Genomic DNA, 16,115 nt, shown 5'->3' with positions numbered 1-16,115 from the left:
CCAACGACCAATTTTTAATGTTTCTAAAAAAACAATTGATGTTGGTCTTATTTCTAAACACTAAAAATAGATGAAAGCAACTGTTCTTTTTGTAATATTTATGTTTTTCGTATTTTATGAACAACATGGGTGCAACATCCTACGCCAATAAAAACATCGAGGCATCCCACATTGTATTTATTTATTTAAAAAAAAAACAATTTATAAAAGAGAATAAATAAATAATAATAATAATTTGTAGTGATAGTTTTATTACAGGGAGCTGTCATAAAGAGTAATGAAATGGTTAATTGTCCGATTTCCGTTTGCTTTCTCTAAATTGAGACCACTGATTCAGATTGTTTCCTCCTTTTTACATTTTCCCGTCGATCACCGATTACTCTTTCCTTTCTTTTCTTTTTTATCCAATTATCCTTCCCCCTCTTTTTTTTTGTTTTCTTTTAATCGTGTTTGGATAGACAATTCCTACGCTTCCTTGTGTTATTTTGGGTTTTTGTTTTCGTCTGTTATTTACGTTTTCATTTACCCCTTTTAAATATTGTTGGTGGTGATGGTCTTGATTCTTGTGTTTCACTAATCCATATTTGAATAAAGATCCAAGCTTTTCACTTTTTGAGGGCCTCCTGCTTCTTCTGTTTGTTTCTTTCTGTATATTAATTAATTGTTTGTTTATTGGTACATAACAAAAAAATGGACTTTTTCTAAAATCTTACTTGTAAATTGTTTGTTTAATCATTCAATTTTGAACTTCTTCCTTAGTTTCCATTCAAAAGAGAAGGGTGCGACCATTTCATTCATTTTTCCTTGTTCTCGCCTTGAATTCTTGATCTAATAATCCATCCATCAGCTATTCTGTCTCTGTTACTCTCTCCCATCATCTCTCTCTCTCTCTCTCTCTCTCTCTCTCTCTCTCTCTCTCTCTCTCTCTGATATCAGAAGATGTACGGTGGGGGGAGCAGTGGGACCCAGAGCAAGAGGGACATGGCAATAGAGTACCAGGCACAGATACCGATATTGAGGCCAAGCATACATGCAAGAAGGGCAAACATGACAGTGAAATTCCAAGATCTGTACGGATTCACAGTTGAAGGAAATGTTGATGATGTTAATGTATTGAATGATGTTAGAGAGAAGGTTAGAGAACAGGGTAAAGTTTGGTGGGAATTGGAGTGCAGTAAAGGACCTAATTGGTATTTGGAGGATAGTCATGTTTTCTCTTCTTTTATGAATGGCATCACTCTTAAGCGGCTCATCAGAAAAGGTATCCCTCCCAATTTGAGGCCCACTGTCTGGTTCTCCTTATCCGGCGCCGCCAAAAAGAAATCCACCGTCCCCGACAGCTATTACCGTGATTTGACCTCCGCCGTTGAGGACAAAATTACCCCTGCTACCAAGCAGATTGATCATGTATGTATGCCTCTCTCTCTCTCTCTCTCTCTCTCCATTGTCTTTTTTTTCTTTGATGTAGCTTATCATTATTATTATTATTATTATTATTATTATTATTGTTTGGTTCAATGGTTTGGGGTGCATTTTCTGATCTTGGTTATTCCGATTTATAAGCCATTAGGTGTGTGTGTGTGTGTTTTTGTGATGATGAATGGCTCATAGTTGGTTTTTAGAGGTTATGAAGTTGCTTTTTTGTTGTAGCCTTGTAAAACCAATGTGGTGGTTAAATTGAGTTGATCAGCTAATTAGAGATGGATCAAGGGCTTGTTGACTTGTTCAATTTTCAAGTGAATTGAATATGAAAGGTGAAAAATAAGGTCACTTGAGCGACAAGTCCAAAATGTTCTGTTTAGTGTTGGAACTTTTAAAAATGAACGACACTCGTTCAAATAGTGTGATAAACACTACAAATGATGTGTGTCCGTAATTACTATAAAAAGATGATGCTGGCATGGCAATTTTCCATAGTCTGTATTATTTCTTTAATTCCAGATTTCATGGTAATCGTGTATGTTATTGATTTATATAGAGCATTATTTAATATTCTTGACAAAATAAATTCTTGTGTAAATGTGTGGGGTGCAGGACCTCCCACGGACATTTCCAGGTCACTCGTGGTTGGACACTCCAGAAGGGCATGCTGCTCTAAGACGTGTTCTTGTCGGCTATTCTTTTCGGGATTCTGATGTTGGATATTGTCAGGGTTTAAACTATGTTGCAGCATTATTGTTGCTTGTCATGAAAACGGAGGAGGATGCATTCTGGATGCTTGCTGTTCTCTTGGAAAATGTTTTGGTTAATGATTGTTACACAAGCAACCTGTCTGGCTGTCACGTCGAACAACGAGTTTTTAAGGATCTCCTCACCAAAAAATGCCCCAGGTGCTTGATCACATATACCGTTTATATTGTTCGATTTTTTCGCATTATTATTGTGCTTTTTGTGATTTATATTATTGAAATGAAGAGAAACTATAATGCAGGATAGCTGCTCATTTGGAAGCTATGGACTTTGATGTTTCTCTTGTTTGCACAGAGTGGTTTTTATGCCTCTATTCTAAAAGCCTGCCTTCAGAGGTCAGAATGCATATCTATCTATATAATATATAAATGTATTTGCTTGCCTGATAAATTAACCACACAATACTAAAAAAATTCAATCCCTTTACAGACAACTATGCGTATATGGGACGTTCTTTTCTATGAAGGGGCAAAGGTGTTGTTTAATGTAGCATTAGCAGTTTTTAAGGTAATAAAACTCTTTCCTTTTTTTTTCTTTTTTCTTTAAATCTGCAAAGATGAGGAAACAAACCTATAATTTTGTGTTTTGATGAATGGAATGCAGATGAATGAAGAGGAGTTGCTTAGGGCACATCATGTTGGTGATGTGATTAATGTTATTCAGAGAACCACTCATCACCTCTTCGATCCTGATGAGTTATTGACGGTAACGCCCTTTCACTCGAATATTACTTAGCTTCTTTTATTCCTTCGAATGAAAAAAATAAATAATAATATTCATTGCATGCTAGCGAATAGTTTCATATATTTATTGTTCTCAGAAAGAATAAATTAAAATATGTAGGTTGCGTTTGAGAAGCTGGGGTTTATGATAACAACGAATATATCGAAGCAACGGAAGAAGCAGGAGCCAGCGGTGATGGCAGAACTCGATCAGAGAGTAAGACGGCTAAATTCGTTAAATGGTGATGACAAACAATGACACCTTTTATTTGTGGACAAGAACCAAAAGAAAAAACATATTAATTAGTTGTAGTAGTAGACATATTTGATGTAATTGTAAATTTCTGAGTTGTGTAATGCATGTTCTCATATTGAACTCTCTAATTCTCATCTCATTTGATCATTTGAGGTTATATATTGGCTTTGGCCAACTATAAAAGACTTGACATATCATTCCTTTGTTTTCCTCTAAACAAACAAATTTTAAAGCTTTTGTGTTAACCAATGTTTACATCATTCGAGGATTTTAGTGATACTGCTTACTTTAGTACTTCACCCGTGCGATGTATGGTGACTCCTTTCAAGATTAAAGATACGTATTATAAGTATAATTGAATAAAAAATCCGATCAATTTGTTGAGAAGAAAAGTAGTGTTTATTTATGCTTTTTTCCAAGGTAGCAATAAGATTTTGGTTTAGTTTTTGAAGATTGAAAATGAGAGGAATTTTGAAACACAAAACAAGCATATGTTTTTTAGTTCTCAAAGGTGAAATTTTCTTGAATACATACATAAACATAATCTATAGATTTGCAAAATAATTTCAAGTTCTTCAGTTCAAACATCATCGGATGGTTCCGGAAGATCTTCTAGAATGCAGTTTATATCACTGTAGCCATCCGCAACACTGGAGAAATCACCATAGCAGTCTTGATTTTCTTCCATCAAATAATTAGAATATTCTGTGTTTTGTTTCTTGATTAAGTGGCCGTGTTCTAAAGCTACTTGTCTGTGCTTGGCGGTCCAATCGGGTCGACTCCATAAATACAAAGGCGGTGCACTCAAGTTCCATTGTTCCATTTGCTGGTCATGCACATCTACTGATCCAGGAAGGTAAAACGACTGACCAAAAAAAAAAAAAAAAAACGAGTTTAATACCGTAACTAATGAGGGCTTAAAAGGATAAAATAAGAGAGCTGCATTACAAAAATTTATACCTTGCCAGAAAGAATTTGGTCATCTTCCCAAACAAGGTCATATGGAGTCTTCTTTCTATCCAATCTGTGATGGCATAGGACAAAAAAGACGACAAGGCTAAGGCTAATAAGGGCTAAGGAGAAAAACGATGCATGCACTAATTAAGAGTTTATGTTATTATTATTGGTTGCATGGTTACCTTTTGGTCTCTTTAGGAACTATGAGAATAAGAAGCTTTGGTCTGAACTTGAGAGCCTTGCCTATGAATTGGTTTGCAAGTGATGCGTGCATCCCGAAAGGAGGATTTAGCCCCATGATCTGCGCACGTACTATATGAGTGAAACGCAATTGGATTGAAATATTTTGCTACTTTAAAGGCACATTACCAGTTTAGATCCTTCTGGTAATTCTTCCAACTGAACGCTCATCCAATCCCTTTTCTCAAAATTGAAATCATTCTACAACAAAATATACAAGTAAATAATACGACTAGATCATAGAACTAACATATATGGTCAGAAAATTGTAAATAAAAGTCGATGTACTAGTCATAAACCTAGTTGAAACTATACCTTGGGTTGTATGAGGTCATAATTTTTAAAGGAGCACTGTATTCCCATTCTATCAAGTTCTTCCTTCATTAAGCAATTGAAATCATTTGATCCGCAGCAGAAATCAACTATCTGTTTCAAGAAAATTGTTTGATCCCATTTACTTCCACAGTGGATAGTTCAAAAGGTACATGCAATTGAAGAATGGTTTTAAATGTGGAATAAAATGGAGTGCAAGCAGTTGGTACGAAGGAGTATAAAGTCTGCTAACCGTGTCACCATGTTGCACATACCAACAAAGCCGATTAACAACCTGCAGATTTGGATCAATGATTATTAACTAGATCTGGTACCAATGAGTTCATACAACAGAAAAAACTAACACGGTGAAGAGGAACATATGGATTTTTGCTAGACTGGAATTCAGCAAACACAAACACAAGACACATGGAAAAAATAGAAACTTAATCTATAACTTCAAAGATACCTTTGAGAATTACTATGATAACTAAAAGTGCATTTTTGGGGATAAGGTTTGCCCTTTTAGCACATACATATTAAGGAACAGATATTGCATGAAGAATCAAACAATGATACTCTTCTGAAATTTACCTTGTGTTTCTGGTCTGACTTATTATCAACATACAGAAATGGAGCGTTGCATCACAAGGAAATTGAAAATATCTCTTACCTGCTTCAGCTTGTCCACTTTCGTGAAATGCCGACCGAAAGATGTATAGCGCATTCCGTGGATAAATGGAGCAAGATAGGCCCCCATCTTCTTCTGAAAAATGTAGCAGATATTAATAACTTAAATGCCCAAGTTTCAAATTCAGAAATGCTCAAATCATATACAAATACATGGAAAGCGTACGATACAAGTTGCAACACAGTGAAAACATATACCACGTGAATCTTAGATGACAATGGTTGAAACATGTTGACTTTGTCATGGAACAACAACACACTTCACTGAAATGGTATTTGATAAACTCGAATCTAACCAATTTTGGAATTCTTTACTGGTTTAGAAAAACCCAGAGAAATTCAGTGACAGTGATAAAGTATCTCTTTTGTATAAACAAACGCATATCTTGTTAATTAAATCATAAGAATAACAAGCTCGTGTTATCTACTGCTTTTTGAACCACCCAACGAATTTATCCATATGGAGTAGTTTTCATATAAAACTATACACTCTATTCATAAATGTAGGAAAACAAGTAGGTCGTAAGCAAATAAGAACAACAATTAATGCACAAACTACGCAACCAGTCCCTATATAATTTGAAACTAGCCTGATTACTTTCAGTAAAGCTGTCTGTACATCTACTACTACTCTGCATGAAGAAAGTGTTTGTGTGCTTAGTTATGAAGGTGTAAAAGGTGAATATTTACATTGTTACAAAAATCTGATGAACAAATTTTAGAACACAGCATGATATATTTTTTAATTCACAAGCTCAGATGAATTTGCATAACCATGGGGTCCTAAAATCAGTTATAAGTAGTTATGTCATAATGGCAAACCTTCCATATGACAATTTGAGAAAGAACAGCAGGTTCACAAACAGCTTTTGCATCCTTAACGGTACCCCCTTCTTGTAATATCTTTAGAGCTTCTTGGATAGCCTTGGACAAACAATAACCAACAGGTTGGACAAGTAAACAACATGAAATCAGCATGATTGTTAAAACTCAAAAATCTTCATTAATAGCAACATGAAAGGGGGTGTTTCTCCCGTTTCACATTGTTTAAACCACTTCTATTTCAACATTTCTCGTAAATAAAATTGCCAACACAAAGCAGAATATGTGTTATATAATTACAACGAGGATTGTCCATTTTTAAGTTAGAAAATGACTGAATCCATTCCACGCATGTAGTAGAAAGTGGAGGGCCATTTATAAAAGAGAGTTTTCTTAATCTTTCCCAAGATATGACAAATAATATGCTACATAGGAGAAAGAAAAAAGCACCTGCACCGAGCATTCTATCTTCCCCATGGTAATCGTTTTTTCCACTTTATAATGTGGGGACAAAACATGAGTACATTTCCTCCGCTGTTCATCAAGGAATTCTTCCACATTAAGAGAAGAAGTAGAATTTTCTATCAATCTCTGTATTCTGCAGAGAAATAATTATATTTAACATTCATTTTTTTCGACTACATAATCTTCACCGAAGAAAAGATAAGAAAACAATATCAAGCATTTGCCAAAGTACAGGTTCTCACCGCTTTTCCATTTCTGCAGTTCTCACAGCCCTTGTACTTCCAGATGGAATATTTTCAACCATAGATTTTGGTGGAACTTTTTTTACACTTGGCATTGGCAGTGACTGATCACTTCTCCAAGGCAACTTTGTCTTCTCCATTGTGGAAGGCTTATTTGGCTTTCTCCCTTCAGACATAGCAAAATTCTTTGAGCTCTCCCCTTTAGTTTCATCTTTCAGAATTCCACATGCATTGCTCCTCTTCACTGAGATCACATTCAATTTTTCCTGCTCTGTTTTTCTATCAACACAAGGGAACACCACATGGTCCCTTTTCGGTGTGAGAGTGTTACGACAGATCTTATGATCCCTGAATAACATATTTAGTTATATAAGGGAATCTCAGGTAAGTATTCAAGAAAATCAAACCATCATACAAATTAAATAAACATACATGCAATATATCAAGATTCGTTTCGTCAAAAGACCCTCCCAAGCCCTCTGAGGAATATCTTTTACATCATTCCGCTGGAAATAAATATTCCTGTCAAATCAATCAAATTGTAAAAACCCCATTGTGTACTTGGTATAACAAACAAGATTAAAATGCACTTTTCATAGCAAGTTAGCGACAGAAAAAACATTAAACATAAAACCCGAACCTTGGTAAGCACTTCCGGTGGTATGCCTTTGGACAGCGCCTGCATACTGCAAATTGCATCTCGTCAACATTTTTATCTTCTCCTTGCTTACACACATAACATTTATGAGCAGGGCATGTAAATGAATCTCCAGCTTCGATTTGCTTCTGGAATTCTCGAGCTTGATTTTCATTTCCTGGGAAAACCAGCTCTGAGATACACCGTGGATGATAGAAATGTCCGCATGTTGCCGAGACACAAGCGAAGACCTTAAGAGATCAGACAAACAAAGTTTATGTTGTATGTCCACCAACTCTTGGATGGAAATCAAGAAAAAAAAAGATATTGATAATTAATCCTCGCACCCAATCCTTCCAGAAAGAGTCGGAACAAAAAATGAGCAAGTAAAAAGGGAAAATATCATTGGAAAAATGTACCAAGGGAAAGTACAGAAAAAATCAGTATCTGATAAAACGATAGTGTATCGGATATGGCAGCCTCCATCTGTTCATGGCACCACCGACTCTGCATCAAGTGCAAGCACGTTGATAGCAAAGTCCTTGGATAACTGATGCTTCGTTATCTGGGGAATAGGATATTCTTTTGCCTTTCGAAAAAAAATTATCTGCTCAGACACTTATCATATCCCAGGTTTTCTAAGTGTTGCATTGATGCAAGGAGAAAGTTTGAATTATAACATTACAAGTTCTTCCATCATGATGATGTATGACACTACGATGGCGTATTGGATCTTTTTGATACAAAAGTAAATTGTAAAATACAGTTGTAGAACTCCTAAAAGAAGAAGAAAGGAAAATATTAGGTAGTTAACAGTATGATCCTCCATATTTAGTGTGAAATAAACTCATTTAAACTGAAGATTTAGCTACATAATGCCGCACAACACCCACACTCTCATTTAATGTGTTATGGCCAATAATTCGTAACAATTTGAAGCTGTAGGAAGAGATGTTTGATTCAACTTTCAGTATCCATTCAGAATCTCAAGTTTAACCCCACAAAGAGTTCTACTTGCATTAAAATAATAAAGAGAGAAAATAATAGCTGAATTGCGAGCATTTTAAAGAGCAAGCAACTAGAAAAGTAACAAGTAGTCTTCATAAATTTGCTTATTTTAAATTGTCTAAAGGAGCCGCACCTTTGCACCAAAAGATTTGTCAGAACTGCCCAGCCTACCACAAATAAAGCATTGATGTTGTTGATATTGGCAATTCTTGCACAAAAATGTCTGAATAGCCTGCCAGATAACCAGAAATTTCTTTGAATTCAGATATAGGATTGTTGTGTATGTGTGCGTGTGTGTGTGTGTGTGTGAGAGAGAGAGAGAGAGAGAGAGAGAGAGAGAGAGGATGAAACGATATGCCATACATCAAGTTGCTCACTGCTATAACAAAGAGATTCACATGCGGAGGCGGCTCCAGATTCTATAGTTGGATGAAAGGATCGTATGCACCTCCCTTCACAACTGCATTGAAGTAAGACCATAACATCACATTTTACCTAATTCACCTTAATGAAACTCCATTTATTTAGTGATAGAGGTATAATAGGTGTACAAAAAAGTTAAGAAGCATAAAGCATTCATGCTTTTCTGAGAGGTAGGAATAGGAAAGATAATTAATGGAACTCCATATTTTAATTTAGTGACAGCCTGAAGGGGTATAATAGGTAACACAAAAAAAGATAAGAAACATAAACATGAATAATGCTAAAAATAAAAGGATCGATTAATAGTTTTATAACAAGTTTAATAAAAAAAAAAAAAAAAAGTCCTTAAAATACATCAACAACCAAGAAGTATGAAAAATTAAAGTTTTTAACATGTAATAGTCTATCAAACATCTGAAAAGCTAAAAAGTGCGTCCATACCCCAATAGATCACCACCATCGTCACAAAATGCACAAACACAATCAAACAATTCATCTTGCTCTGTATCACTTAAATCATCATGATTGTGAATATCCTCATCATCTTGAACTATAAACTTTGGTTTCTTCTCTATTCTATTTTCCTGTAAAAGAAAGCACACAGGCTCTTGATCGATTGAGAAATTAAAAAAAGAGCACATGTCACAGCACTTGCAACATATTCCATCAGTTTTGAGACTTACCTCACATAAAGCTTTCCTCTTTCCAGATATTTCAGAAAGAAAGGTATGCAGATTCTGATTCATTAACAAATTCATTATCAATAAGATTTCATAAAAAAAAACACATCAGACCAATTGCTGATGCACACCGAACAATTACTCATACTAAAACACCTTATACTGCTAATGGCAACTGTCAAAGAGGTGAAGTGAGATTCTTCAGCAAAAAGTACAGGTACAGACCAAATGAAAATTAGACAATATTAAAAAAATCACGATATCATGAAAATCCAAGCTAAGTGTGAATCGTTTGCCAACAGTCAATCTTATTCCAATGCAAGACTCGGGGAATAAGGTACTACTTATGAAGCCAGCATTAGCAGAGAACAATCTGAGACTCATCAGACACAAACAAACCAGAGTGAGGCGAGGACAGAAGAAAAGAGGACTAAATAGTATAAAGATCAAAAACTACGAGGCATGATTAGGATCTCTTGAGAATGCTAAGCAAGAAAATTGCATTTTTTCATACAAAAGCCAATACGTGTATCAAATAATGCCCCACTATTATAGTAATTAACGGGAGAATATAGACCTTAGCTCTTGCAATATCTTTATCCCATATAACAGCTTCTTTAATCCATTGCATGTGGTCCAAAAGGTCATCCTCAGAAGGTGGAACCTCATATGTACTACATGCATGAATATTAGTAAGCATCAGGCACAAGTAATCAAAAGAATCAAGGAAGAGAGATGTATTGAACAAACAGTATACAAGTACAAATTAAACACATGCCTGAAGGTTCTACGAATATTTTTCCATAATGCTTCACCAGATTCCTCCTCCGGGTTCTTTTTTATAAAGTGGAGACAGTGGACTGAGATCAAGATGCTCCTTATCGTATCTTCATAACTCTTTCGTGGTTTTTGTAGCTTTATCCATCTTTCAGACTTGGCATCCAAAAGGGCATAAATTTCAGGGAGGGCGTAAGAAAGTATAAACTTCCATGCAATTACCTTTCTGTAGATTAGTTGGTGCCCATCTTCCACCATTCCATGCAGAAATGCATATTTTGTGGAGTCGAGTTTCTGCTCACCCTTATTCTCATTCCATTGAAGGGGTAGACACGAAAATGAAATAGGCTCTCCCTCACTATCTTCAAAATAATAGTCCGACACGTAGTCTGGTACAATTTCACCCTCCTCTTCTGATGATGACATATGTTCCAATACAGCAGGTTACTACAGACAAGACAACAATACACTCAATTATCAACTTCCCACCAAAATGCAGTTTACCCTGAAGGCTCAAAACAAGTGAAGACAATGACATAACCATATTATGTATTACACAATTCCAACCAAACTCAGAATAGCCAGAGAAATTATGCAAAACTAAAAGGGATTTTCTACTGCTGAAAGTCACTTTACAAAACGGAAAGAGCTAAAAAAACATATACAAATAATAAGTAAAATCTCGAAGCCCTCTTCCATAAACGGGAATTTTAATTTCCAGAAAAGCAAAGGGGAAAGCAAGAAAAATTGAGCCAAAAACTCAGTCGTGATATCAGAGCGCGTTTTACTAGCTAGTGCAGAGAAGACATGCCCACCGAAAAGGAAAAACACACACACACACGCAGAATCACGTCGACAATTGACAAATAGAGAAATTAATGCAGAACAGTAGTTATAGTTACTTGGTTACCTACGTATTACTAAAAGAAGAAGAAAAAATTGAAGAAGAAGGAAGAGAAAGGAGCTCCTCTGAAAACGAGAAATAAAAAAACAAAATAAAAATAAAAAAGTTGTAGATGCTGCCATTAATTATGTGTAGATGTATATGATCATGATCGTGCATGGAGATGTATAGTGAGTTTTTTCTGCGTTTGAGTTTTACCTGAGATTGTATGTGAATGCAGCAGCAGCAGGGATGAGGGTTTGGGTTTGGGTTTGGGTAGAGAGAGAGAGAGAGAGAGAGATTTGGGTTCCTACATACAAACTTTAAATTAAAGTGGGTAAGAGGAAGAGCTGCACAGCATATTTGCATTGCCAGAAATGTGAAGGTACTACTTTATACGGTGTTTGCTGTTGTATACCGTCTTGGGTAATCCTTCCTATTTACTCCTTTAATAATTTAATTAATAATATAGGGGTAAGTACAAATAAATCCTCAAATACAAACTTAAAACGCGCATCAGTATAGTCTCTACAGACGTTTTATAGACGGATCAGTCCCTACTGCATAATTTCACATGTTGTTCAGTTCCTATGTTTGCATTATTATATTATTTTTTTCTCTCTCTCTTTTTCTTCATTTAATTTTTCTTTCTCTTCATTTTTTTTCTTTTCTCTTTCCTCTTTCCACTTTTTCTCTTTCTCTTTTTTCTTTTCTTTCCTTGCCCGGTCAAATTCTTTCCAATTTAAAACTCAATTTTCAGTTTTTTTTCTTCAAACAACAAACAAAAAGGCGCAAGAAAAAACTCGTGAAGAAAACAACATGAAAAGAGGAAAGAGATCCATTCTCAAAGAATTGTGTAGGGGAAGAAACAAGATTTGAATTTTTTTTCTAGTCACATATTTAAAAGATGTTTGATAGTTTGATATAGGTTCTGAGAAAGAAGCTTCTCGTATTATTTTTTGAAACATTTTGTGTTTTATGTAACTGCAGTAGTATATTTCGTATTAAAAATAGTATTGCTAGTGTGGTTGGATGGTGTTGAAATAAGAGATGAAAAGTACTAGTATTGCTAGTCATGTAGTAGAATAAATGTGTCAACATAGTACGGTTACGTCTAGAATCAAGTATATTTGGTTCAGTGGTGAAGTACGTGTTGTCTAAGTGAGTATCATGTCGGCATTTTGAGGCATTTTGAACTCTAAACGCAACACCATTGTTCATCAATCTTAAAATAGTCATTTAAAATATATTTTATGTCCCTCCCACACTTACTAATCACTAAATTTATTATGAAATTGGTACAATTCAATTCATTATAATTATGGTACAATTTATTCTACATAAAAATGAATACATTACACCGGTGATGCTCGTGTTGTCCATTCACATAGTACGCTTCTTTCAATGAAAAAATAGATGTTCTCCATTTATTTATATGGTACGCTTGCTTTATAGATATTATTTTGGAACCAATACAACAATATAAACTCATTTTCTGAGGCATTCCTTCATTTTATGACTAATTACATGAAACGAGATAACGTGAGAATCCATCAACATCAATTATGGTAACATTATATTTGAGAAAAATACTAGTCCTACGTACAAGTCTTGTACTATATGTGAATATCATGTAGGAAATCAAACACATTTGTGGACTCCAAACGTAACACCAATGTTCACCAAACTTAAAATACTCATCTAAAACACAATTTATGCATCTCCCATACTAATTTATCATTAAAGTGTCAAGGAAATGGGTTCAACTCAATTTATCACAAAATATAGTATGTTTTGTTCCACAAATTATAAGTACAATGTATAAGCTGGTAAAGTTAGAGTTATTCATGCATATAGTATTGTGAGTTTATTGATAAAGTATATGTTGTCCATTCATATTGTACTGTTATATTCTTTATATTATTGTGGGGCCAATGTATCCATATAATATCATTTTAAGACGCATTTCTTCATTAGACTATTAACATGAAATGAGATGTAGGAGTTGATCAACATAGATTATGGGAACATTTGAGGGAAATTTTAGCTCTACCCATGAGTCTTATACACTTACATATATGAGTATCATGTAATAAATCCAACACATTTATGGTATCTTGTGCACTTATATGAGTATCATGTATGAAATTCAACATATTTATGGCATTTTGTACTCCAAACGCAACAATAATGCTCACCAACCTTAACATACACATCTAAAACATAATTTATACATCTCCTATACTAATTGATCATTAAAGTGTCATGGAAATCGTATAACTCAATTCATTACAAACTATAGTCCGATGTGCGAAACACGTAAGTACAGTGAATACACATGTGAAGTACATGTCTAGAATTGACACGGTATCTTCAAATAAACTAGAAAATAGGTGTTGTTCATTAGTATGGTACGTTTATATTATTTATATTAATTTGTGGTCAAGTCAACCATATAAACTCAATTCATAACAAAATATAGTACCATGACTTCAACAGGTAAGTGCAATTCATCAAAATATATAGTACAATGTTTTCAATATAAAATACGAGTAGAGCTGACCAATAGTATTGTTAGCTCTATAACAAATGACATATTCCTGCAACTACATACACATAATTACAATTATATCAAATATAACCCACTATAAAGTTCCACTACTAGTACTTCCAATACTCTCTTTCAACACCATCCAGATGCATTAGGAATACCACTATTGCATATGGCATATACTACAACATCACTAATACAATTAAACCTTTTTCTCATTTCCTATATCAAAGTCATCAAACATTATACATCAAATCCTTGCTAGGACTAAAATTGCTTTGGGAACGTGCTAATGTCGCCGAAGAATAATACCCAAGAGAAGAGTGTTCAAAATCGACAATAAATAAATGACCTTTACAAACTCGAACAACAAAATAACAGATATTGGAACCGAGTTAATGATTAGGGGAAACAAATCAAATCTTATTTCTTCTCCTTCACCATTCTTCGAAAATGGGTCTCTTTCCTCTTTTCTTTTTGTTTTTTTCTTCTTCTACTACCTTGGTTCTTCCTTTTCTTTGTTCTTGTTGCTTCATTTATATTGATTTAGGAGTTCGTTTTCTTGCGCCTTTTCGTGTTCATTTTCGTTTGTTGTTTTAAGAAAAATAACTGAAATTGAATTGGAACGGGCAAGAAAATGAGAGAGAGAAGAGACATAGAAAAAGAGGAAAGAGGAAAGAGAAAAGTAAGAGAGAGAAAATGAAAAAGTATGTAATTTCATATTAAAGTAAAGAGTATTTTAGAATTTACACTTGCCTCTAGGGACTGAACTGTATGTAAAACTTTGCATTAGGGACTGATACGCCTATGAAACGTCTCTAAGGACTGATCCACACTTTAAGTTTGTGTTCGGAGATTTATATGTACCTACCCCTATAATATATTCTCTTTTTATATAAAAAAAGGTACTTCAGCAAAGTACAATTTACACCCTTGAACTATGGGGGTTGTACCAGTTTGCCCCCTTGAACTATAAAACGTCTCAAATACCCCCTTTCATTTAAATTTTATTTGTAAATGCTGATGTGGCACTTTGACTTTATGATTTCTAGGCATTTTTTCCACATTCGGACATTTTTTGACTACTTTGCCCATATATATATATATATATATATATATATATATATATATATATATATATATATATATATATATATATATATATATATATATATATATATATATATATATATATATATATATATATATATATATATATATATATATATATATATATATATATTAAAGCTCTTTCACCGAACTTTTTTTGCTTATTTTGTCAAGTTATTTTGCTTCATATTTTTGGTTTATTTTTCTCGTATTTCCGTTTTTCTTCTCCTTATTTAACCATTGAAATGCCACTGTTTTTTCTTCTAAAATTTATTAAAATGTCGAGTAACAACTCAAATACACAAAATTCGTGTACTTCGTGTTATAAGACATCTTATAATGCACAAAAATCACCCCCAAAAATTATGCATTTAATAAAGGGCATAAACAAAAAATTCACAAAATTGAACAAAATGACAATTAATAAACATATTGAATCCAAAAGTTAAACACAATTAAGAAAATCATGTAAACTATTAATTCACTTCAATCACAAATTCATAACAAAATCGACAAATTCAACACGTAGTAATTATATAATTATTAAGTTTCTTACAACAAACACCCAAGGACATAAAAGTAATTGTACATTCAAATTAAATGTGTTAATAATTTAATGATTGACCATAAACTCGAAGGGAGTATTTGATAGTTCAGGGGACAAACTGGTTAAAACCATGTAGTTGAGGGTAGGGGTGGGAACGAGCCGAACTCGACTCTTTTGGCCAGCTCGAGCTCGAACTCGAGTCCATGTTGCCGAGCTCGAGCTCATCGAGCCAATTTTTTTGGCTCGAGCCAATTTTGGCGAGCTCGAGCTCATTTATTATTTTTTTTATTATTATTTATTTATTTTATTAAAATCATTTGATTTTTTTATTAAAATTTATTTATAAGAAAATAAAAAAAATTATAAAATAAATAATGAACTCTAGTTATATATATTTTTTAATTTTTCTATTATTATTATAATATATTATATTATTATGAATTATTTAAATAATATAGATTTGTTTCTATTTAAATACTAGAAATATTTATTATTATAGACTATTTAGTTAATAATAAGAAGAAGAATAAGAATAACATATATATATATATATAAGTCCAACCCTTCTTCAAGCTTGATTTCGAATTTTCGAACTTTTTTTCT

The 16,115-nt window shown here is 33.7% G+C and overlaps 2 protein-coding genes across 3 annotated transcripts; one reads left to right on the top strand and one right to left on the bottom strand.

The window, feature by feature from the left end:
• Positions 1–91: 91 nt before the first annotated feature.
• Positions 92–3,365, top strand: LOC105951880 (uncharacterized). Its single transcript, XM_012975349.2, has 6 exons — positions 92–1,407; positions 2,035–2,330; positions 2,432–2,525; positions 2,620–2,697; positions 2,794–2,895; positions 3,034–3,365. The coding sequence occupies exons 1-6, from the start codon at positions 940–942 to the stop codon at positions 3,169–3,171; spliced, it is 1,176 nt and encodes a 391-aa protein (XP_012830803.1). The 5' UTR covers positions 92–939; the 3' UTR covers positions 3,172–3,365.
• Positions 3,366–3,637: 272 nt separating this feature from the next.
• On the bottom strand, positions 3,638–11,989 carry LOC105951879 (protein ENHANCED DOWNY MILDEW 2). Of its 2 annotated transcripts, XM_088812566.1 has the most exons (20): positions 11,524–11,685; positions 10,644–10,868; positions 10,423–10,577; positions 10,222–10,318; positions 9,648–9,701; positions 9,406–9,548; positions 8,905–9,001; positions 8,675–8,773; positions 7,537–7,784; positions 7,329–7,418; positions 6,897–7,244; positions 6,640–6,787; positions 6,190–6,291; positions 5,351–5,443; positions 4,931–4,972; positions 4,681–4,791; positions 4,495–4,566; positions 4,308–4,426; positions 4,129–4,192; positions 3,638–4,033 (listed from the first exon to the last, which is right to left on the bottom strand). In XM_088812566.1, the coding sequence occupies exons 2-20, from the start codon at positions 10,845–10,847 to the stop codon at positions 3,749–3,751; spliced, it is 2,571 nt and encodes an 856-aa protein (XP_088668692.1). In that variant the 5' UTR covers positions 10,848–10,868; positions 11,524–11,685; the 3' UTR covers positions 3,638–3,748. The 2 variants fall into 2 exon arrangements, with proteins under 2 accessions (XP_088668692.1, XP_012830801.1); XM_012975347.2 differs by having other exon boundaries at positions 10,423–10,868; positions 11,524–11,989.
• Positions 11,990–16,115: the final 4,126 nt, after the last annotated feature.

Source organism: Erythranthe guttata, chromosome 13 (assembly GCF_056151865.1).
Source record: "Erythranthe guttata isolate IM_541 chromosome 13, IM_541, whole genome shotgun sequence".
NCBI classification, from domain to species: Eukaryota; Viridiplantae; Streptophyta; class Magnoliopsida; order Lamiales; family Phrymaceae; genus Erythranthe; species Erythranthe guttata.
The sequence above is the reverse complement of the archived record's forward strand: the minus strand, read 5'-3'. Positions and strand labels throughout refer to the sequence as shown.